Consider the following 23,461-nt stretch of genomic DNA (forward strand, 5'->3'; position numbering starts at 1 on the left):
TTCCACCCCCTTGGAATCTTTACGGAAGAGAAAATCAAATTTAAATAAATACCAAGGCCAGCTTTGAAATGAAAAAGAAGTCAGGGAGACTTAGCTGCCTATACTCAGGCACCCCTCCTGACTAATTTCTGAGCCAATGCACAAACAACCCATTATCTTCCAAAGAAGACAACAAGCATTTATGGAGAACCTCCTGGACAGCCTGCATCCACTCCTGCCCCCACAGTCCAAATTCCAAGCTGCAGCTAGAGTGTGTTTTAAAAACACAAATTTGTCATGAGGATTAAAGGAGCTAATATTCGTAAAGTTCTGACTGGCATTCGTGGCACATAATAAGTTCTATAGAGATGTCTGTTAAATAATTATATGTAATGTTATTCCTCCATTTAAAATCCCTTAAGGGATCAAGTGGAAACTCTTCACTGCCTGCCTCTGCCTTCTGCTTCCCCACCACTCTGCCTTGCTAGCCTCACCTCAAGGCCTCCTTTCAATTCCTCCTCAGTCAACCTACTTCCTGGCCTTAGCACAAGTGATTACCTCTTAATGGCTCTTCCCCAAACCACTCACCTTCACTTAACTTCAACCTCTCCTTACCCCAGTTCAAATGTCACTCTCTCAGACTTCCAGGACTTCCCCAAAGGAGCTTAGGTCCCTCTGTTTTACCCTTGTACAGCCGAAACATTTGTCACAATTGCAATCACATAAGAAATGTTTTGTCTGCTTCCTTTATTAGACTTTAAAGTTAAGGAAGGAAAGGGTTGTAGGTCTCTCCTGTTCACTGTCAAGGAGCTCAGACAGGATGGGTCCCTAGTAAGCTGTTGTCGAATGAATGAATAAAAACCTCTAATGCTTGTCTTGTTTAGATAACTGGCCCAAGGGCGCACAGCTGAGCGAAGATTAGAACCAACGACGTTCTGGCTCTGAAGCCCAAGGTCTGACCACTACAAAGCCTGGCCCCTCCTCTCCCTCAAAGCTGGAGCCATTGGACACGTGGGCTGGGAAGAGAGTTTAAGGAACCGCAGGTCTGTCGGCACAGGGCCACGCGCTGCAGGGTATTCCGCGCCGTGCGCGTCGGCCTCCGGCCCAGGGGAAGGGGCACCCATTACGCGTCATCGGCAAGGCCAGCTGCAGCCGCACCCTGAGGCAGGAATGCAGCCCCTCCCCGATCGCGCGCCAGGAAAACCGCGTCCGCTCTGGGGGCTGACGTCAGTGAAGGGAGTGCCTCCCGGCGCGGCGCGGCGGAGGCTGGGGGCGGAGGGAAGGTTCGGATGCATACGCCCCCTCGCCGCCTCCCCCGCCACTGATTGGACTCGGGAACCCTCGCTCCGAGTCTTGGTGGTCGGCGGAGGGAAGGGGGCGGGGCAGGGACACGCCCCCCCGCCCCTCAACCGCCGCCGATTGGCCCACGGAGTCTCCGCATTGGAGTTAGGCAGGCTCTCCCGGGAGCTCGCGCCACGGCTCCGGCCGAGGATTGGCTGTTCCGGGACGTTTTCTTCGGGGAATCGTGGCTGTGACTCTGGAGGCCCGAGCCAGGTACGTAGGTCGGCGGCCCGGCCTCGGCGCTGCGGTGGGAGGCGGGCGAGCTGTCAGAGCTGCGGTGCAGCTGGGACTCGAACTCCCAGAGTCACTTAAAGGCCCGTGGTTCTGCGAAACAAGGGTCGACCGTGCTGGGGATATCTCCGTGTACCCTCGACCGGGATAGCCTCTCCCAAGCTCCTGTCCTGCCGGTGAATGCCACCCGGCCCTTGTGAGCACTTTCGCAGCAGGAAGCCAGAGCTACGCGCCGTGGAAGGGGGCTGGGGTGGGCGCGTCTTAGTTTGCCCGGATCCCGAAGTGATGTCTGTCCGCGCTGCCCTTCAGCGTGGTGAGTAATCTCTCGAACTCCCTGCGGAACGTGGAGTGCCCAGGGCACAGAGGCTTGCTTTGGAGTTCCGACTTTGGATCCCTGAGCCCTCTAAAATCCACAGAAGCAGGTAGCAGGTTCCGAAACATTTCAGACCCTTCTCGGTTCTTCCTTCTCCTTGTTTAGCCATCTGGCATAAACAAGAGTTAACAGTGGTAGACAGCATGGGCTCTGGGGTCAGACTGCCTGGGTTTATATCCCAACCTCATTACCTAGCCGCTGTGTGACTTTGGGCCTGTCACTTAACCTTTCTGAGCTCAGCTTTCTCATTTGTAAAATGGGTGTAATTATAGTGCCTCCTCATAGTTGTGAGACTTAAAGAGATTCCCCATCTCAAAGTTCATCATTCTGGGTTTGAACAGAGTAAGCCACCTCAGTGTCAGTAACTTAAAATCCACAGATGAATCCATCTCCCTTTGCCCCCTTCTCCCAAGAATGAAAGCCCCCTTTCCTGAAGTTTGATGAAGGTGATGATGATGAAAATGACAATGGTTCTATAGATCCTGGTGGGTAAACAGCTTTTCCCTGACATTCATTCATTCATTCAACCAACGTATATTGAATGTTGTATGCCAGGTCCTGGATGGGTGCTTTTGTATACTTTTTATCTTTTTAAGAGTTATTTATGGTCAGCACTTTGACGATGAGCAACCTGAGACTTGCCCAAAGTCACCCAGCTATCAGTGGCACACTAGAATACAGAGTTCCTGAACACTTTATTCCTAGATCGGGCAGCAGTTTATTACCAGGTCATATCTGAGAATTGGTCTGGGGACAGGGCCTAGTTTCTTTCTCCACCTCCTGGGGCACAGATTTGGAGACCAACATGTGTCTAATTCTTTTAAGCATACATGGTTGCCGGGAGGTCCTGTGGAGTGGGAGGCCCACAAGGCCATTTGGAATGGGCCTCCCACTTGAGAAGCCCAAGATTTTGGCTGCTGCCCAATGGCATGTCTGTGCAGAGTCTCAGGCCCAGACTACAAGTTGATTTGTGCTTTGGGCCAGACCACCCAGTTCTCTTCCTAAGAGGCCCTTGGCCTCCAGTGTTATCCAAAGGGGGAAAACTGAGTGAGGAACCAGGATTTGCCAGCTCACACAAGTATGTTCTGCTTCTCATGGTTATTCATGCCTCCCTGAGATCACAGTGAGATATTCACCTAGAGTAGTCATCCAAACCAAACTTCATATGTAACAAAGAATTCTCAGTTGCGCACCATATTCATTGCATGGTGAGTCACTTTTTAAATATACTTCTTTGTTAACGCTCTACAATTCTTCCCATACTGCCTATTTCAAAACAAGCTGAACTTTGTCATTTTCAACATTTGGTATTTTCTTTGAGGGTTCATTTTTAACCTACTTTCTGTCAAATTGAAGTATTTTGCAATCAGTTTTTTCTCATTTGCTCACAGACCCATACTTATCTTCTTTTATGTCAGCTCTGAAAAGAAAGATCCATTTGTAATCTTTTAATAGCCTCTTGGCTTCATTTTCCAGTTTTAAAAAGTGCCATTGTTCAAGTTTGCACTGGCTTTTCTGGATAAAGGTCTTGTTCAGGAAATTAGGGGAAAAGTAATGATTGAACAGCCTAGGCCACTAGAGTGCTTTAGAGCAGTAAGTTCTGTCTTCTATTAGACCCTATTCCCCTAGCTGATTGCAGCAAAACAGTGCCTGGCTTCCAGGGAAGATTGAGAAGGGAGGAGAAGGGGAGCTAGTAGCTGGGAGTTCCCTGGTACCTAGTTAGCCAGACCTGTCTAGACATGCTGTAGCTTCTAGTTCCTGGCAGGGAAGCAAACCCTCCCTCCTCCTGTGCAGACCAGCCTCGTCGTGGAATCATTGACTTTCAACGCTGGAACACACCCTCAAAGACCATCAGCATCCACCTGTTCTTACAGATGTAAGAGGGCAACAGGCCCAGAGAGGTGAAGGGAATTGCCTGAGGCCCCTGAGCAAGTGAGTGACCTGATCCTCTGACTCATAAGCCAGTGCTTTGTGTACTGAGCTGGGTAGTGGTTCCAGATTTTCTTGTTGGGGCTGGGGATCTTCCTTGTCAGGGTGCCACAGGTTCAAGGCTGGGCCAGCCTGTCACCCGGTAAACAGTCCTCGCTCTAGAGTCTAGTGAATAGACTAAAATAAATCAGAAAATTCCACCCCTATCTTGCATGTGCGATAACTCACTGTCCTTCCCATTCTGATGGAGCATTTTTTCCTTTGTCAATTAGGGAATTAGGTAGGAACAGCGAAGCCCTTCTCACAGAAATCTTGTGAAGAAATGTACCTTGAGCTGCTTGGCTGTGGAGGCCACTCATCTGTTTAAAAGCACGATCTGCAGCCACCTGGACCAGCTTCCGGCTGCGACTGGGACACTGGTGCTTACACCTGGGTCTCAGCCTCCATTTGCTCTCCTGTGAAATGGGATGAGGATAACAGTGCCTATTTCCTAGCATTGTTTTGAGGATTAAATGAAATCAAACATATTGCCTGATACAGAATAAACATCTGATAGTTATCTTTTACTTATCACCTTAAAAGTCTTACTTAGTGACTGTTGTTTTCTGGACACAGTGTTTTTATATCATCCAGTTCTAGGGGCTTAGTTACCACATGTATTAGGTTTTAATTGGCTTCCTATAATAGAGCCTAAGGAGAGGTGGCTTTTAAAATTGCTATTTTTCCAGATAAAAAGCACAATTTCTATGAAGTTAATTTATCTGGGAGTCTTCTGAAGGTTTAGTTAGTAAATCTTTTGAAAAGAGAGTGGAGTCCTTATGATAGAAGGTCCAGAAACTGGGACAGGGTAAGTGTGGAAATAAACAGAATAAAGAGGGTGGCCTTTTGGGTGTGGAGGAGGGAAAGCCAGGGCAAGGGAGGGAAAATCATATTTGCTAAGTCTGAATAGGGTGCAGAGATGGTTCAAACTCACAAGAGAACAAAGGGCAGGTTAGTTTAAGGATTACTTCTTTACAGGGTTGGGGGATGGGAAAATGTAAATGCTTTTATTTACAAGATTCTATACTGCTGAAATTTCCTACAAGTTTGTAAATATTTTATTTAAATATATTTTAACTCTCCCCCCACCCTCGCCCCACCCGTTTAAAGCTGGTTGATGGTTGATGATTGACAGATAACTGTCACTAACTAGAGAGCTAGGTGTGATCCAGGCAGCCAGGCCTTTGGAAGGAGCTGGGTGAGTCTGTCTCTCCCTGACAACCTTTAGGCCTGGGGCTGGGAGGGGGAGGGAGCACAGGCTTGTCCTTGGCTGGCTCAGGCCAGACTGCTCAGAGGAAAAGGAAGGTCCAAAAGAGAGGGGCATTTGCATTTATTTAGCTCTTATTTGGTGCCTGATCTAGGCTCATTTAATCCTCGCAACACCAAGAAATGGTTATCATCATCCCCATTTTACAGTGAAGGAAGCAGAGGCTCAGAGGAGTTGAGTAAGTAAGCAACTAGTAGAGTGGCAGAGCTGGGGCTCAAGCCCAGTTCGGTGTAAAGCCAAAGTTCTTGGTCTTCCTTTGTCTCCAGGCTGTTTTCTAATCCCCTAGTTTTTCAGGCCATACTAGAGATAAAAGGATGAGCTTCTTATGCCTTTATTATTTACAGTGTATTATTTACAACCGAAGAATATAATTTAATTCTAATTTTCTGGATATGATGAGGGAATTTTTATTGAACTTTCTTATAAATTTAGCCCTCTGTCCATGATATTATCTTCCAGCTTTGCAGCCAGGAAGGTTATTCTCTTCTGTCCCCACCTCTCTCTCCGTAGGTCCTTTGCACAGTGGTTAGATGATTGGTTTGTTTCATACCGTGCTAACTAAACTATATGGACTTGGTTCATCCCCAAGTTCTTAAAAATGGGGTCAGGGATGACTCTTCTCAATTTTATAGCTGGAAAGGCAGAACAGTAGAACACTGGGCCCTTACCATGTGCTCTGGGAACCATTCTAAAAGGCTTTGTGTGTCTTCATTCAATCTTCACATCAACCTTAAGAAGTAGGTACTGGTATCAGCTGGTATTTTACACATGAAGAAGCGGGGGCCCAGGCCTGCAGGGGCACACCCTCAAAGGTGGGCAGGTAGAAGCAGGACTTCAACATGAGTAGCCCAAGTCCACAAGCCCTCTCTTACCTCTGTGTATCAGAGAGATCTGGATTCTAGTCCTGACTGCATAGCTGTGGGTGAGTTACTTAACCTTCCTGTTCCTCAGTTTCCTTCTCTGTGATATGGAGAGGATAAGAGGGCTTATGTGCTTACATTTCCATGATATTATGTGTTGAAAGCTTTTACAGCAGTGCCTGTTACGTGTTAAGTTTTCAACAAATTTGAGCTGCTGCTGGCGTTAGTTATCATTAGAACATGGGTACCCTGGGCTCTGCGTGGACTTGAGAGCCTGACAGACCCGGGTTCTACTCCTAGCTCTGTGCTTCCCCTTGGCTTTGTGAGCAGAGACAAGTCATTTAATGTCTCGAGTCACACTTCATCTGTTAAATGGGGATAAACAATAATTAAACAACTCACAGGTTGCTGTGAGTCTTAAAAGAGAGAATAATACACGTCTAACATATAATAAGCACTTAATGTTTGAGTATCACTATTAATTTCCCCAAGGGGCCCTAGGAAATTAAAGTGATTTTAGGAAAAGAGACTTACTCTACTTTGGTTCCGGGGGAATGATAACACCAGAAGCCCCTGCATTTGCCAGGACCCCAGGCTTGGGAAGGGCCTGCTGAGTTGCTGATGTCTCTATGCTTTCCTTCCTCAGAGCTCCCAAGATGGGCACCCCAGCCTCGGTGGTGAGTGAGCCGCCCTCCTGGCAGGCCCCAACTGTGGCCCGGGGCCGCAAACAGGCCTCAGCCAACATCTTTCAGGATGCTGAGCTCCTGCAGATCCAGGCCCTGTTTCAAAGCAGTGGGGACCAGCTGGCTGAGGAACGGGCACAGATCATCTGGAAGTGTGCAGGGGACCACCGGGTGGCGGAAGCCTTGAGGAGGCTGCGTAGGAAGAGGCCCCCAAGGCAGAAACCCCTGGGCCATGTGCTCCACCACTGCGGCGGGCTCAAGTAGGTTCCTGAGACCGGAGGGCTGAGGGAAGGAGAGAGCTAATGGTGCTGCTTGACAGTTTTCTGGCTGAGCTAGTCTTGGCCTCACTGTGAAGTTCCTAATGTTGCATTTGTTGTAAGGTCTACACAGTACCATCCAGTGGGTTGGCACTCAACACATTGCTGTTACTATTCGAGTTATCTATGGCCCAGTGAACTCTTATGCATGTTATCCTATGGGGTGGGGTGCCTAGGTCCTAGCAACACCATCTCACTCTGCAGTGATTCTCAGCCAGGTAAGAAACAGTATTTGAAAGCCAAAAATTCCATCGTAGAATGCCAAAATCCAAAAATAAGCTTGGTTAGACAATCTTGGCTGGTATGGTTACAAAGACTAGCAAAGTACTATAGAGGCATGGGTTAAAAATTAAGAGACTTGGCCTTAAGGAGATAGCATCTTTCCCTAATACCCCACCTCTCTGCTTAGGTCATTGCCAGCCCTAAGAACAGTGATCCGCAAGAGACCGAGCTGAACAGCGTGGCCTAAACCTATCACTGTGGGTTACACTCTGGGCTCCATTCTTCTGGTTGCCTTCTCTGGGGCCCACAATCAGAACTTTACATTTGAATGGGCCTTCTGAGATCATCTGGTCCTGAGATGTCAAATCAGCTGCATTGCTTGTATCAACTCCAATTGATTAATAATTACTGTTTAAAAGACCCTGCTAAGAAGGATACTTGGTCTCTCTGGTCTCTTGGGTAGATGGGAAGAAGAGTATTATGACTGATTAATGATTCTGTCATAAACACAGGATAAGAAGTTGGAGAAATGTTGAGTTTCACACACTCTGATCTAATCCAACAGCAGAGGAATATGAAAGATTTGCCTAATGCTCTCGGGATGGGGGTGGGGTGGTGGACAGAAACAAAGACGAGGGCCCTTGTCTCATTTTGCCTAGGACAGTGTGCCTTGAAGTCCATCCTGTCTAAAATCTCTTTAGTACTCATTCTACCCTGTTGATATTGGCTTGTCATATACTTGTTCCCTGCAGAATCCCAGAGCCCTACTCTCAACTGGCCAGCCCAGAGAGCAGTACCACGGAGACAACTACCAGTGAGCAGCATTTGAATTCTAGGAGGACAAGTGCCAGGATCCGCCAGAACTGGAGGAAGTCAGGTCCCACAAGCTATCTCCATCAGATTAGACACTGATCCAGAGAAGGGGTCAGGAATGGAAGCGTCTTCCCCAGGAACTATAGGGATTTCTGCCAAAAAGGTCCAGGGAGGTGGAGGAGGAAGAGACTTAATGTGGGCAGCCCCACACAGGTATATGAAAGGAAAAGACCGTTGCCACTGGCTTACTCAAGTCATAACAGGATTGGAGGTTTCCACTGGGCCGTATGTTATTTAGGATCCATTCCTCACCAGAATGAGGAGAGACACCAACAGTTCCTGCCTCAGCCCTTCCCAGTCTAACACTATGCCTGGGCTGCATGATACCCCCCTGGAGTCAAGTGACAAGCACTCAGATTCAGCATATCACCTGAGCTACTGATCCTCCTGCTACAACTGTAACCCATGGTCCAGCAGCCCACCCCATGCACCTGCCCTCGTCAGACCAGCACAAGGAAACCAGTTAAGTAGAAAATAAAAACATTTGCATCAGGAACTGCGTGAGTTTGTCTCAGAAGGGGAGGATTCCGAAACGGAGTCTCTGAAGTCAAGGTGCTAGGGGTAGGGCTCATTGCAAGGTGCTCCTATGAAGGAAGAAATGGGGCTGGCCTCCTTTGCTTTCCCAGCCATCCCTCATCTCCCCGAATCCCTGTGCTGCAGCCTACTTTTCCAGAGGCCAGGAGGAGATAGAGGTGTGTCTGTGTAGGCAGCCATGATCCACAGAAGGGAGAAGGTTCTTAGTGCCTGGGAAGGCTGTTATGGTGGGCAGTGGGTCCTTGGGTAGGATGAGTCTGCAGTCAAAGTAGTGGGCACCAGCTCCTAGGTTGACTTCCTCAACACTATGGGCCAACCCACCATCCTGAGGTGGGACAACCACTGGGCCATCATTCTTGAGCCTCCTACACTATCCTAGGTTTCCCATGGTAAGGATTTTTTATTACTATCCTGGCTTCCCCTCAAAAGAAATATATTATGTGCTCATTAGCATTCAGTTCCCCTCCTTCATCCTATGTGCCTGATTATTCATCAAAGGAACCAGGGTTCAAAGTGCTCCAAATGGGTGCACAGGCAGAGCAGGGCTGCTCCCTAGTGAAATAAGAAGAGAAGCCACTATCATCACCTAAAGTTCAGGTCAAACCCCTGGGCTAGATGATTTTGGAATTCATAATTTTTTTTTATTTTTAGGAAGTAGTCAATGCATATTCTTTATAATCCCTAGTAGGGGACCATCTCATAATGAAATAGATTAATATTTCTGCAACAAATACATAAACTAAGAGGAATACATATTGATTATAAATAGCTTCACGTCAGAGTAGGTTCCAGGATTTGCCAACAAAGAGTTCAGATCAGGTTTTCGTGTTAAGTGAGTTATGAACAATACTTTCAGTTTTCAGAGCTTTTTGGACTTTGGAATTGAAGACCTGTATTTTCCTCTGCAAGAGGGAATTAGCCTCAGAAGCTGTATCTCAGAACTCCACAGAGACACAGGCACTTCTTTTGTCCTTAAAAGTGCATTCTACCTTCCGTCTTCCTTTCCCCAAAGAAAACTGGACAAAAAAGGTCAGAATTGGATTTGTTATTCATATATTTGCAATGATTTAAATACATTACATACAATTTCTACAGTACCTTAGAAGAACAATACAGGGGCAGCAGCACTCTCAGCCCAGCCTCCACTCCCTGACATTAAGCAACAGGGCCTATGGCTGGCAGAGGGACGGGCCAGTCTGTGAGTGCCACCCAGAAGCCTGTCCTGGCACTCTGGGCCCCTGGCTCTCCCAAAGTCCATATTCAAGGCAACCTGAGAACAGGCTCCAATGGAGAATGGAGACAGGCCAGGAAAGGATGCCCTGCACTCTGAGCCTGCCAGGGACAGGTTCCAGCTCCCTCTCACATTGGACCCAGTTTCCTTCTGATCACAGAGCTGGTCTGGATCAGAACAATGTGCAGATTTGGCTTGGCAGGGAGAAGCAACCAGGCTCCTCTTTAGACTCTTCAGGCTCTAAGTTCCCAGGTGGGAAGCTTCACCTACATTTTTGTGTTAAGATGTCTGTGGGGATCTTCACACACACCAGGGTCCCCTTGGGCCTCTGGGAGCCCTGCTGCTCCTGCAATCTGGGGGCAGGTATTCTCTCAAACATGGCTCTCAAGGCTACAGTCCAGGTGGTCTGGATGGGATTGTCAGGGCCAGGCAAGCAGGGCAGCTGTGCCTTCCTCCACAGGGCATGCATATCCAGCTCTTATGGAATATTCCTGTCAGCTGAGTGGAAGCTCAGGGCAAGCTGTCTCCTGGGGGCTGCAATGGAAGGGGACCAAACTGTCCCAGCTGACAAGAGGATTGCAAATCTCTGCTCTGCTTCCATGATTTGGGAGCTGGGCAAGCAGAGGGCACAGAGCCATAGTCCTTACTCCCTTTCTTTGGTTGTTTTTCAAACCAATATGACAGTTTCTTTCCAAGGCTGACTGACCAATCACAGGGTGTCAGAACCATCAAGTGTCAGTAACATAGGGCATGAACCCAGTGGCCCCTTAGCCATAGATGGCATCCTTTTTACTCCCTCCTGAAGCTGCTCTTTGCTTTGGTGTAGACAAGGCTTGGACACCTGGCAAGGGAGACAGCTAGGGGAAAAGATACATGGAAGCAAGAAGAAGCGCATTAGGCTGAGCAGGCTCTGGGGGACAGTTTGAAGGCCTCTTTTCTTTGGGCCCTGCCCCTCTCAAGAAGCCATGGACAAACCGGCCCATGGAAAGACGCCAGGGAACAATGGGAAGCTGTCGATTAGGAGTCAGAATACAAATCCCAGCACCTCCATCAAGCAGCAGTGGTACCATAAAGTAAGGTCCAAGAACCTAATATTCTGTCCTCTTATGAGCAGAAACCCACCCCAGAACCCTCACCGATGTGGGGCAATGACTGAAGTCCTAAGTTAAAACAGTTGGGGAAAACAAAATTTAAATGAACAGAAACAAATCAGAGGTCAAATTAGAGGATTTGGAGAATTTATCACCTTTGGCTAGGGCCAAGGGCTCAGAGAGCAAGGCTAGGGTAAATTAAACCATAAACCAAGTACAGCTCCTGGCATACACTTAGGCCATGTGGATCCCTTTTGTATACTAGGGAGTCAACTTCCTGTTAAGATATAAATGACTAGACTAGTCCTTCCTGCCTTTATTGAGTGATAGCCAGGCTGCAGGCCTGGGGAAGAGAGTTGGGTCCCTACTAGGGGCAGAAAGCAGGGGGGTTCATATGACCATATGCAGAACTACTGGAAGTCTACAGCAAAAAGTATCCCTGTAATGAGAACTGTGTCTGGAGGCTTTCAGCCAACCTGTGGCACTAGTGGGAGGAGGAAAAGAAAACTTGGCAAAAACCTAAAAGAAAGTTGTGGCTTCTGTGTCTGTCCCAACCCTGTGTATCACCCACTTGCCCTATGACACAGCCTTGGTTCACAGGAGTAAGAAGCTGTAAGGCACCCAAAAGTCTGGGTCCATATAAATTTAAACCTGGACAAGAGGTTTTGAAGTGAAAAGATCTGGGGCTCTGCCTGGCTTTTACTGCTAGCATTTAAATTTGTTTTGTTTTCTGATGCAGAACATAACCAGTAATGAGGAATTGCAACAGAGCAGGGTGGCAGGGAGAGAAGGGGATTTCCCAGCCTGCCATCAAAAAACACTGGAAGAGAGATGCTCCTTCTTGTATGGAGCCCCAGCACTCAGAAAGGCCCAGAAGCACCCTCTGTCCCTGTGATTGTGCTTCTCCCTGTGCTTTGGGAAGCCCTGAGAGGGATGGCGAGCAGAGAGGGAGGGCTCGTTAGGGTGCTGCTCTCTACTGGCTTCTCTGGCTTTTCCGGCAACCCTCTCCCCAGGCTTCCTCTTCCTGCCCGAGTCTCAGACAATATCTCCTTTGCCTGCCTCTCAGGCTACCACCACGAAAAGAAGGGTTTCCGACTCTGAAAGCTCTGTGTGTAGGACTCGCTAGAAGACCGCTGGTGGGAACGGGCCGTCTCGACAATCACAGGTGGCATCTGGACGAGGTGCAGGGGACTCTTGTTGTCTTTCAGGGCCTGGGTCAGATTTAGAATCTGCAGTGGGAAAAACGAGATGAGTCAGAGAAAGGCCTAGATATTCCAGGTCTGCCCTGGAAAAAAGCCAATAAAAAAAGTAAACAACATGCTGAGGTAAATCATACAAAAAGGCTATTTAAAAGATGGATGGGTAATAAATAGAATCTCTCTAGTCATTTTAAAAATACAAATTAAAACAAAAATCTACTACTTTTTGCCCTTCCAGTTAGTAAAGACACAGAAGAAACAGGCAGTCCCCTACATGTGCTGTGGGACTGTAACTTGGGACAGTCTTTCAAAAAGGCAAGCTGACAATAAGCATCAAAACCTTAAAAATGAAAAGACTCTCTTTCTCAGCAATTCCATTTTTAAGGACTAAAGAAGCAATCATGGATTTGCACAAAACATTCAGTTTCAAACGTTATAATGCTGTATTGTTTGTAACAGTGAAAATCACATAAATGCCAAGAATAGGGGATTAATTGATTTAAGAAATAAGAAACAAGCAATTAAAATGTGTAGAAATAAATGTATTGCCATGGAGAGCTGATCACAATATTGTTAGTGGAAATAAAAGGAGATAAGAAACCAGTATAAACATGTGACTCCCCTCCCCACTTTATATTCCTAAAATTTTATAGTCCTATCTACCTGTCTAAATAGAAAAATGTCTGGAAGCTGGCAGTAGTTATCTCTGGGTTATGGAATTACAAGTGATTTTTATTTGTTTATTGTTGCTTATCTGTATTTTATGATATTCCTACAAAGACTATGAATTATTCATTATATAAAAAATCATTTTTTTAAAAAGTTAACATTTCAGTTGTACTCTTCCTCCATCACTGTTTCTTCCTCATTATTTTTTTTAAATATAATTTCTATTTTGGAATAATTTTGGATTTACAAAGAAGTTGTATTCACTCAGTTTCCCCCAATGGTAACATCTTATATAACCGCAGTACATTTATCAAAACTAAGATATTAACATTGGTACATTACTATTACCTAACCTCCAGACTTTATTCAGATTTCACCAACTTTTCCAGCAATGTCTTCTTTCTGTTCTAGAATTCCATCTAGTATACCACATTACATTTAGCTTCTCACTATCTTTTGTCAGTATTTTACAAATGTTTCTCATATGCATCCATGGGGACATATTTTTACCCCTTGTCAAAACTGTTATCATTTATCTTTTTGGTGGAGCAGTTCAAAAACTAAAGTTGTCCTATGGTAACTTTCTTTAAATCACTAGATATTGAAGCTTTCATGGCCAAGCTACACATACAAGGGAGGGTAAGCTAGGCCACACCCCCAAATCACACACAGGCACAGACCACATGAGCACAAAGATACACAGCCCCCAAGCCACAAATATCCTCTGGCCCACAGAGAGGCAAAGATTGATCTGGAACAGAGGTCAGAAGTCAGAATGGAATCCTATGAGAAATTACTTTTTTTTTTTTCTTTAAACTTTTTGTTTTTAAATACTTTCAAAGTTAACAGGACAGTTACAAAAATAATACAAATCCCATAAAGATAACTTCAATATACCTTTATTCCTCCAGATACCCAGATCCATCAATTTTAACATTTTGCCACTTTTGCCATATCATTCTATCTATGGATCAATCCATCTATCTATTCATCTGTTTACTTATCTATCAGTCTATTTTCTGAACACTTTAGTGTAGGTTGTATACATCATGCTTCTTGAACATTTACTACTGTGATATATAGTTCCTATAAATAAAAATATTCACTTATGTAACCACCTTAAGTGCAGTTATCAAGTTCAAGAAATTTAACATTGATATAAAGCTTACAGTCTATATTCCAATATTTTCATATATCACAAAAATGTCCTTTTGGCCCTTTTCTCTTCCATTATTAGGTCCTGTTCAGGGTCACATATTGCATTTAATTGTCATCTCTCTAATTGCTCTTCCTTTTTTTAATTGTGGGAAAATATATAAAACATAAACTTTCCCTTCTCAACCAGTTCCAAGCATACCATTCAGTGGACTCACTCATATTTACACTGCTGCAGTACCCTCACCACCTTTCATTACTAAAACTTTCCCATCTCCCCAAACAGAAGCCATAGACCCATGATGCATTATCTCCCCATTCCCCCTGCCCCCCACCCCTGGAAACCTATATTCTAATTTCTGTCTCTACAAGCTTGCATATTCTCTGATAATCTTCCTTGTAGTTACCGTGAGGCTTAAATTTAACATCCTAAATCAGTAACAATCTCATTTGCTTAAATACCAACTTAACTTCAATAGTATACACAAAATACATTCCTATACCCCCATCTTTATGGAGTACTTATAAACTGCATGTTTACATATCACGAGTCCAAAACCACTGTTTTATCATGACATTTCATGCACTTGTACTTTTAGATCCTTTAGGGTGTAAAAAGGAGAGTTACAAAAAAAAAAAAAAAAAAAAAAACAATACTGGCATTTTATTTACCCTTGTCATACCAGAGATCCTTATTTCTTCATGCAGCTTTGATCAATTATCTAGTGTTCTTTTCATTCAACTTGCAGAACTCTCTTTCATATCTCTAGTAGGGCTGGTCTAGTGGTGACGAAGTCCCTCAGCTTTTGTTTATCTGGGAATGTCTTAATTCCTTTCTCATTTTTTAAAATTCAATTTTATTGAGATATATGCACAAACCATACAATCATCCACAGTGTACAATCAATTGTCCACAGTACCATTATATAGTTTTGCATTCATCACCACAATCAATTTTTGAACATTTTCATTACCACAAAAAAAGAATACAAATAAAAATTAAAGTAAAAAAAGAACACCCAAAACACCCTTTTCTCATTTTTGAAAGACAGTTTTGCTGGATCTAGAATTCTTAGTTGGAAATTTTTTGCTTTCAGTACTTTAAATGTTATCTGACTGCCATCTTGCTCTGTGGTTTCTGATGAGAAAGCAGCGCTTAATCTTGACATTCCCTTATATGTGATGCATTGCTTCTCTCTTACAGCTTTCAGAATTTTCACTTTATCTTTAGCATTTGATGGTTTGATAATAATATGCCATGGTGTAGGTCTATCTGGGTTTCATAAGAGCATTCATGAGCATTCATAGAGCATCCTGGATGGGTATACTCAAGTCTTTTGCTAAATTTGGGCATTCTGAAGCCATTATTTCTTTGAATATTCCCTCTGCTCATTCTCTCTTTCTTCTCCTTCTGGGACTCTCAAAATGTATATATTGGTATGCTTGATGGTGTCCCACAGGTTCCTCAGGCTCTGCTCACTTTTCTTCATTGTTTTCTCCTTCTGCTCCTTAGACTGGATGATTTCAATTGTCTCATCTTCACGTTCACTGATTCTTTCTTCTGCCAGTTCCAATCTGCTGTTGAATCTCTCAAGGGAATTTTTATTTTCTGTTACTGTGGTCTTTAGCTCTGTTTAGTTCCTTTTCATAATTCCCATCCTTCTATTGATATTCTTTTTGTTCATCTATCGCTTTCTTGATTTCTTTTAGTTCTTTAAGCAATCATAGGTTCAATTTCTAAAAATCTTTGTCTGGTATCTCCCAGGTCTGGTCCTCCTCATTGATGGCTTCTAATGCTTTAATTTTCTCCTTTGCCTGGGCCATCACTTCCTGTTTATGTGTATGTTTTATAATCTTTTGTTGAAACCTGGGCATTTTGATATTTTAATGTGTTATCACAGGAATGTAGACTCTGAGGCATCTGTTTCTGAAGCTTATATCCAGCTAGTGTTATGAAAGAGCTTTCTTTGAATGTCAGGAGCTAACAAAAAACAAAAAAGAAGGAAAAAAATAAAACACCTTTCCTAGTCTTTGCAGATTGATCTGTGTGAATGTGCTTCTGGGCTTATCCATACAATGAATTTAGAGAACAGATCCAGGCCAAAGCAAAGGGGCCTTCCTGATGTTTTCTATGCATGTGTCTTTTCTTTGGCATGCACATGTGGCCACAGGAATTCCTCCCTTTACATAGATAGTAATTTCCCCTTTTTCCTAGGAAACAGTTTCCTCACTATCCAAGGCACTACACTATATGTCCTACAGCCAGTAACTCCTTCCGCAGGCAGCCACTTGACTGACCTCCCACAATGTTCTGTAGGAGAGCTCTGGGAACAGCCTTCTACATGCAGAGCAAGTTCTGGGACAGCGAGTCTCTCAGGCCACCACCAGACAGACTGGGCCAGACATACATTTTCCCAATATGCACACAAGCATCAGTCTGCTCCCCCTGGAACCAGGACCAGGGATCCACACTGGGAGTGTATGCCAGCTCTATGGCAAGCCAGTGAGGTGACAGAGGAGGGGCCAGCCAGGGCACCAGGAAGTCCTACTGCTTCTAAGTAGCCTTTTCCTTGATTCAGCACTTGCCCTGTTACTGAAGTCCTTTTTCTCTTTTCTGGAACTTTGAGCATCAAATTTTGATGGCTGTTCAAAGCTTCTGTGGGGGGAAAAAGTCCTGAAGCATCTCATCCCGCCATCTTCATTGGGGTGAGGTATTTGGGGTAAAATGTCAAACTGCCTACAACTTCCTTTCAAAAGACTTGGCAAAAACAAACCTATCTTTCTATCTGTCTAACATTATCTATCTACCTATCTATCTCTACCTATCTATATAGACAGATATAGATATCTATATGCATATATAGATAAATACAGAGAGAGCAGATAAAGAGAAATTATCTATATTTATATAGAGATATATTTCTCTATAAACATATATATAGAGAGAAATTATACAGATGTTATATAGGTAATTAGCTATTTAGATAGCTAGGTAATATATAGAGATATGAGGTAAAGCAAATGTGGCTAAATGTAACTACTGGTCAATCTAGAAGATACCCCCATTTCAACCTTACTAAGGTTTAAAATTTTTCAAAATAGAAGGTTGGAAAATGTTTGTTTTTAAAGAGGCTTTCTCTCAGACCCTGCTCTCTATCTAACCCCCATTTATAAGCCTTTATGGTGAGTAACAACTTCTATCACCCACCTTTGTCCCTCTGGGGGTTAACTCTTCCTGTTTGGCCCAGGCCCTTATACAGCCCACTCTGTACTTTGGCTCAGGTAGGTAGATAGTTTTACAACCTCTTTTCCCTGTGGTATGTCATATTTCTGTAAGAAAGAGGCTCATTTTGCTTTGGTGTATAAACAGTAGACAAGTAGAGATGTGAATGATACACTGGCCACCTTTGTGTTGGGAGAAGCTGGACACTCATGGAACCTTATGGTCTTAGTAGACAGGTGAGGTCTAAGTCAAAATCCTTTCAAAGGACATTAAGAGCACAAGATAGAACCCCTGGATAGAAAGATACAATTGCATTCTCCTACCACATTACTCAGTTAGGTAATGGCCCTAACTGAGTAATGTGGTAGAAGAATTGCTATGGTGTTGGGAAGGGACTGAGATGGGAAGGGATTAGAAAAGACAGGGCAACAGGCACAGCCTACATAAGTTGGGAATCAAGTTTATTCCTTTACACTGAGTTCTATAACACCAGAGTACATCATTAGGTTTTTAAGATTTCCAAAAATTCTTCCAGCCTAATTGGTCCCTCACATTACTTGGAAAATGTAGGAAGGCCACATTATTAGTATTCAAGGAGTTTGCAGCTCTTAAAACCTCTGTCTACTCCATTTCTAGGGTAATATGGGCTCCAGCAAGCCCAAGAGTTTCTCTTACCAAAACCTTCAGCTAAATGGTGGGAAGAAGTAAATGTATGTATAATTATGACTGGGAAGACCTTCTTGTCCTTTAAAGGTATGAGAAGCTGACTTTTCTGTATACAAAATTATAACAGCTAACACATACTGAATACTTTGACATGCCAGGAGCTATTCTAAATTAATTTTAAATTATTTATCTCATAACAACCCTATGAGGCAGGTACTATAATTAATCCCATGTTACAAAATGGGGAAACTAAGGCAAAGAGAGATTAAGTAACTTGACCAAGACTTCAGTGCTAGTAAACGGCAGAGCCAGGATTCAAACCCAGATACTCTGACCATAATTGTGCCCTTAACCACCAGGCCTCCTGGCTCTCTTTGAGAAGACTTTTAAAGTGACAGGCATGATGCCAATGACCTACAGGGTTTTTAAACCATTTTTCAAGCATAACCTTTACTATCTTTTGGAAGACTGACAGTACCCTAGGTTTCCTTAGCTCCTTTTGGAAGGTGAAGTGGAAAGAGAAGGAATGACACATAACTGTAACAATAAAAATTATAACCACAGCTAATATCCGAGCGTTTGTCATGTGCCAGGCAATGCTTGTACTAAACACTTGATATGCATTATCTCATGTAAGCCTCTGGCCAACTCTGCAAATTATTATTACCATACCGTTTTATAAACAAGGAAGCAGAGGCTCTTGCCCAAGGCCACAGGGCTTGTAAGTGGTGATCTGATTTGACTTCTGAACCCAGCTCTTAACCACCATGTTATACTGCCTGCCTCAAGCAATCTGAGGACTGAGTTCATTTACCAATGCATTATCCAGCAACTGGCACAGAGATAAGCAATCATAAGAGCTTCCCAAAGCACTGGAGACCATGGAAGAGGTGGGAGATTTGGGAGGGCTAAAATGTATATCATAGACTAAAAAGAGGTATAAAACACAAACTTTACACAGTTGCTCAACATGAGATATACCTCTCCCAGAGAAATCCCAGGGAAGACAACTGGAGAGTGTCCCAGGCTTACCTGTCCCCGCATGACAGCAATCTGCTTATGGAACTGGCCCCTGTCAAAACCAGGATCTTTCTGCAAAAAAATGGCAGAAGGAGATGAAACCTGTGTGAATCCTTCAGAGAAACACATTTATTATAATTTATTAGTTTATTGTAAACTTTCCAATAAAGAAAATCTACCTGGGGTTTATGAGGCTTGGTGAAGTCAACTACCACCACAGCTCTCCATCTCACAGATGAAGGAACAGAGGACAAGGAAATATCTTGTCCTGAGTCTCATTTTTAGCTCAACAGAACTCCAGGCTGTTATGATCCATTTGCAAATGAGAGCGCTGCAAATACACTGCAGCCACATGATGGACAGGATACAAACTAAGGTGATTCATCACAGCTGCCACTTTCAAACCAATACAAAATAGATCCTGCTGTACACATGTGGGAATCTTGCCATTGGCTAACTCAAGTCAGAAGAGTTTTAGGCATTCCCTCTTGGCTTGTATCAGGACCAATTAGAAATACCATTAGGAATTCCTTCTTTATGGCAATAAGACTGAGGTTCCTAGAGCTAACCTTGAAAAGTTCATACAGGTCCTCTTCCAAGTCCTTGACAAAGTTGGGGTCTGATATCTTTGGAAGAATCAGATCTTTGATTTCTTGAGAGAATGGAACTTTTGCTTGGGGCAACCAGGCCCAGTAAAAAGGATCTGAAAAGAGGAAAGGCCAGATAACAAACAGTGTTGAAAAAGTTCCTGCCGATCTGTGTCCTCTACCTATCAGAGCACCACAAAAGACAGAACCCCTCTTCCCTCATGTACACAGAATAGAAAACTTACAAGTTAACCCTAAAAGTTATAAAAGTTACACAGCTAGTTAAGTAGAGGAACGAGGATTCAAACCCATGTCTGTGTATTCCCAGAGACAGTGCTCTTTTCTAGACAGTACATGACCTTCCTAGATGCAAGCCTCTAAAAGCAATTATTTGCCAATGAGACATTGAGAGAATCCTTCTGAAAAGATGGACTAGTGCTGCAAAAGGGGCTAGTGACCCCTTCTTGTATTTCTACCCCAAAGTTTTCTCAGTTATAATGGGGCAGGGGTTGGCTTCCAGGATGTCACCAAGGAAGACAGAACACTGACCATATTTAAGAGCTTCTATTTAAGAGATACAATTAGGATAAATTTAAGACAGTCTTCAGAAAAAACAAGAAGAATGGAAAGCAGAGGTGAGAAAGCACAACTTGATGCTTCTGATGGGAATAATATAACTTAAAAATTATAATAATAGCTTACGTTATGGAGTAGTTGCCATGTGCCAGCCACTGTGTTAATCTGCGGTATCCCATTAATTCCTAGAACAATCCTATGCTAGAGGTACTATTATTTTCATTGCACAGATGAGGAAACTGAGACTGAGCAAGAGAAGAGCCAGAACTCAGTGGTCTTGAGACTTACATGCCCTCCAAGAGTCAGGATGCTTCAGTGGGAAAGCCAACCCATTGTCTATGGCAGCCACCTTAATAACAGGTTCCTTCACTACCACCCAGTCTGTGTCCTGAAAAGTAAGGAAAAACTAATTACTTAGGGATGTCAGGCCCTTTAAAGAAGCAAAGCAACCCATCTCAACCCCCTCAGGCACCATCCTTATTCAATGTATTCCGAGCTATCTTCTGAACTGGTTTCCATATTTTTACCTGAACTTCATGCATTTATAGTACCTTACCTCTAACCTGGATTGTTCAAGGTTCTCAGAGTCCTTTTCTCATCTTAGAGAGTTGACTATCTGTGGTTTAAGGAATATATTTCTGAATGACATTAATAGGCATAGCATGAAGAAAAGTTCAAATAAATTCGGAACACATTACATACTATATCCCTTTCTAAGATCTAGGAGTTGCCACAGCCCTCAGTAAGATGGGAAATGGCAGTAACAAGCGATAACTACAAGCCATTACTCCAAGGAAAAGGCAATGAGGATCCTGACAACATGAAAAGAAGAAAGACAAATCAATGTCAGTTGACAAGGTCTTTTTTTTTTTAATGCAATTTTATTGAGATATATTCATACAGCATAGAAATCATTCAAAGTATATAATCACTGGTTTATAGTATCATCACATGGTCGCACATACAGCCCCATGATCAAATTTAGAACATTTTAGGTGCTTTTGTGTGGACCTGACTCAAGATGCCACTTCACTGATAATGACCATATTTTCCAGTGAGATAACAATTATGTAATGTAAGAGTTGGCTGCTCTCACACAAGGGGGTCTGTTCCCCTTCTTCAGTGATACATAAAAAGGAAAGACCCAAGAACTGAATGCAAACAGAGTGGGGCAGATTGCCTGTGAAAACCCATATCAGGAACTCTCACGACTGTTACCTGGCTACATGCTTCAGGTTCATTGGTGCCATCACAGGAACAGAAACTGTAGTTCCAAGACACCCTCATCAGAATCTCCCGGGATACTATATTAAAAATTTGGATCCTGAGTTTCACTCCAAACCCAGTGAATCAATCTCTGGGGGAAAGGCCTGGGGAGTCTGCACTATTTTTAATAAGCTCTTCAGGTGATTTTGATGCACAAAATTTGAGAAACACTATTAGAGAAGAAAGTAAAAACACTATGAGGAATAAAAACCAACCTCAATGTCCTTCTTCAGGAAGCCTTCCCACTAATTTTCAGAAACATGCAGACTAAGCAGGGGTAGAGAAGTATGATGGAGAATAACAGGAATCAAAGTAAAACAAGTTACAGGAGCAGTTTTTCTAACTGGTGTTCCATGCAATTGTGTTCTGTCATGAGTAAAGTGCTCCATGGTCAAAAAAAGTTTAGAAATCACTGGGTCAAGCAAAGTTAAACAGGTTCATTTAATGTTGTACTCCTCAGACCTTTACTATGCTACTACTGAACAACGTGAATCTCTAAGGAAGGAATATAGTATGTAATACATTCCAAAATTATTTGAACTTTTTCTTCATGCTATGCCTAGTATCATTCTGAAATATTTTCCTCAAACCACAGACAAACATACCAAATATTAACCTTTCTATCCATTTTAAATACATGTGCTATCCTCATTCTTATGAACTTATGTGACCTAAATCTCTAACCATTTTTGTACTTCCGTATTTGGCAGACACCCTTCTTTTCCCCTTATTCAAGATACAGATCACTTACCCGAGAGCTAGAACTATCCATTGGACAGTCATATTTAATCAGCCAGTTATCATTGCCCCGATCTGTGAACAGAAATATAAAGTTAGTACAGAAAATAGGGATGACTTCCACTTCCAGTAATTGTGGACTAGGTATTTTGGAAGCTTGGACCAACCCTTCTACTGAGAACAACTACAAAAGCTTGATAAAATATTTTAAAATCTCTTGAAGACACTGGAGATTTTAACAACACCATGAAGAATTAAAGTGTCAAGTTCTAGGAAAGGAAATCCAGAGAGGGGAACCTGGCATTTGTGGCTTCTTTTCCCCTAGATCACCTGCTGATTTGGGAGCTAAGAGGGTGAGAGGTGGAACAGTGTTCTAACAGCCTTGTGAAACTAGAGAGAGAGAAAAAATATAACCCAGTGCCTGATAAGTAAGAGGAGACCCTGGTAAATCACCCATGCTTTGTGTTGAGACGTGAAGGTCTATACCAGGGAAAAAAACCAGCTTCTTTTCAATACCTGAAATTAGACTAAAGTGATCCTGAATTGCCTGGTGTCCCTAGCTACTTCTTACCAAAAGCAAACATCTTCCAGACAGGATTTATATCAGCATCCTAGGTGTCGAATACTTCTATAATTTCTGATACATAGTACGTGACAATCAAAAATAACCAAGCACATAAAGAGACAAGACGATATGAATTAAAAAAAACCAAACTATTTTTATATATGTTTGAATTTTTCAATAATAAAAAATAAGTTTTAAAATACTTTTTAAAAAAGAGAGATACACTTGCAACACAGGATATGACTCCCAGGGATGAATCTGGAACCAGAATCACGGGATTGAGAACATCTTCTTGACCAAAAGGGGGATGGATGCGAAATGAAACCAAATAAAGTTTCACTGGCTGAGAGATTTCAAATGGAGTCGAGAGGTCACTATGATGGACATTCTTATGCACTATACATAACCCTTTTTTAGGATTTAATGTATTGGAATAGCTAGAAGTAAATACCTGAAACTATCAAACTCCAACCAAGTAGCCTTGACTCTTGAGGACGACTGTATAACAATGTAGCTTACAATGGGTGACAGTGTGATTGTGAAAACCTTGTGGATCGCACTCCCTTTATCCAGAGTAAGGATGGATAAGTAGAAAAATGGGGACAAAAACTAAATGAAAAATAGGGTGGGATGGGGGGATGATTTGGATGTTCTTTTTTTACTTTTATTTTTTATTCTTATTCTTTCTGGTGTGAGGAAAATGTTCAAAAATAGATTTGGGTGATGAATACATAACTATATGATGGTACTATGAACAGTTGATTGTACACCATGAATTACTGTATAGTATATGAATATATCTCAGTAAAACTGAATTTAAGAGAGAG

At 43.1% G+C, this 23,461-nt stretch overlaps 2 protein-coding genes across 4 annotated transcripts in view; one reads left to right on the forward strand and one right to left on the reverse strand.

Annotated features, from left to right (window-relative positions):
- The first annotated feature begins 1,346 nt into the window (after nucleotides 1-1,346).
- Nucleotides 1,347-8,610, forward strand: AVPI1 (arginine vasopressin induced 1). Of its 3 annotated transcripts, XM_037803684.1 has the most exons (4): nucleotides 1,347-1,533; nucleotides 3,719-3,856; nucleotides 6,666-6,962; nucleotides 7,994-8,610. In XM_037803684.1, the coding sequence occupies exons 3-4, from the start codon at nucleotides 6,676-6,678 to the stop codon at nucleotides 8,151-8,153; spliced, it is 447 nt and encodes a 148-aa protein (XP_037659612.1). In that variant the 5' UTR covers nucleotides 1,347-1,533; nucleotides 3,719-3,856; nucleotides 6,666-6,675; the 3' UTR covers nucleotides 8,154-8,610. The 3 variants fall into 3 exon arrangements, with proteins under 3 accessions (XP_037659612.1, XP_037659610.1, XP_037659611.1); XM_037803682.1 differs by lacking the exon at nucleotides 3,719-3,856 and having other exon boundaries at nucleotides 1,350-1,533; XM_037803683.1 differs by lacking the exons at nucleotides 1,347-1,533; nucleotides 3,719-3,856 and adding an exon at nucleotides 1,553-1,864.
- Nucleotides 8,611-9,684: 1,074 nt separating this feature from the next.
- The window catches only part of PI4K2A (phosphatidylinositol 4-kinase type 2 alpha), a 42,306-nt gene continuing 28,529 nt past the window's right edge, over nucleotides 9,685-23,461 (reverse strand). The window contains exons 5-9 of the mRNA XM_037803678.1: nucleotides 22,083-22,144; nucleotides 20,354-20,453; nucleotides 19,472-19,605; nucleotides 18,915-18,974; nucleotides 9,685-12,199 (exon numbers count right to left, since the gene is read on the reverse strand). Of these exons, the coding sequence (XP_037659606.1) occupies nucleotides 12,038-12,199; nucleotides 18,915-18,974; nucleotides 19,472-19,605; nucleotides 20,354-20,453; nucleotides 22,083-22,144 (518 nt within the window). The 3' untranslated portion in view covers nucleotides 9,685-12,037. The remainder of the gene's footprint in view (nucleotides 12,200-18,914; nucleotides 18,975-19,471; nucleotides 19,606-20,353; nucleotides 20,454-22,082; nucleotides 22,145-23,461) is intronic.

The sequence above is a fragment of the Choloepus didactylus genome, chromosome 15, assembly GCF_015220235.1.
Source record: "Choloepus didactylus isolate mChoDid1 chromosome 15, mChoDid1.pri, whole genome shotgun sequence".
Taxonomy (NCBI): Eukaryota; Metazoa; Chordata; class Mammalia; order Pilosa; family Megalonychidae; genus Choloepus; species Choloepus didactylus.

Coding starts and splice junctions, on each gene's coding strand:
- AVPI1 (XM_037803684.1), top strand. CDS start 6,676: ATGGGCACCCCAGCCTCGGTGGTGAGTGAGCCGCCCTCCTGGCAGGCC. Junction 6,963..7,993: donor CACCACTGCGGCGGGCTCAA/GTAGGTTCCTGA, acceptor TGTTCCCTGCAG/AATCCCAGAGCCCTACTCTC.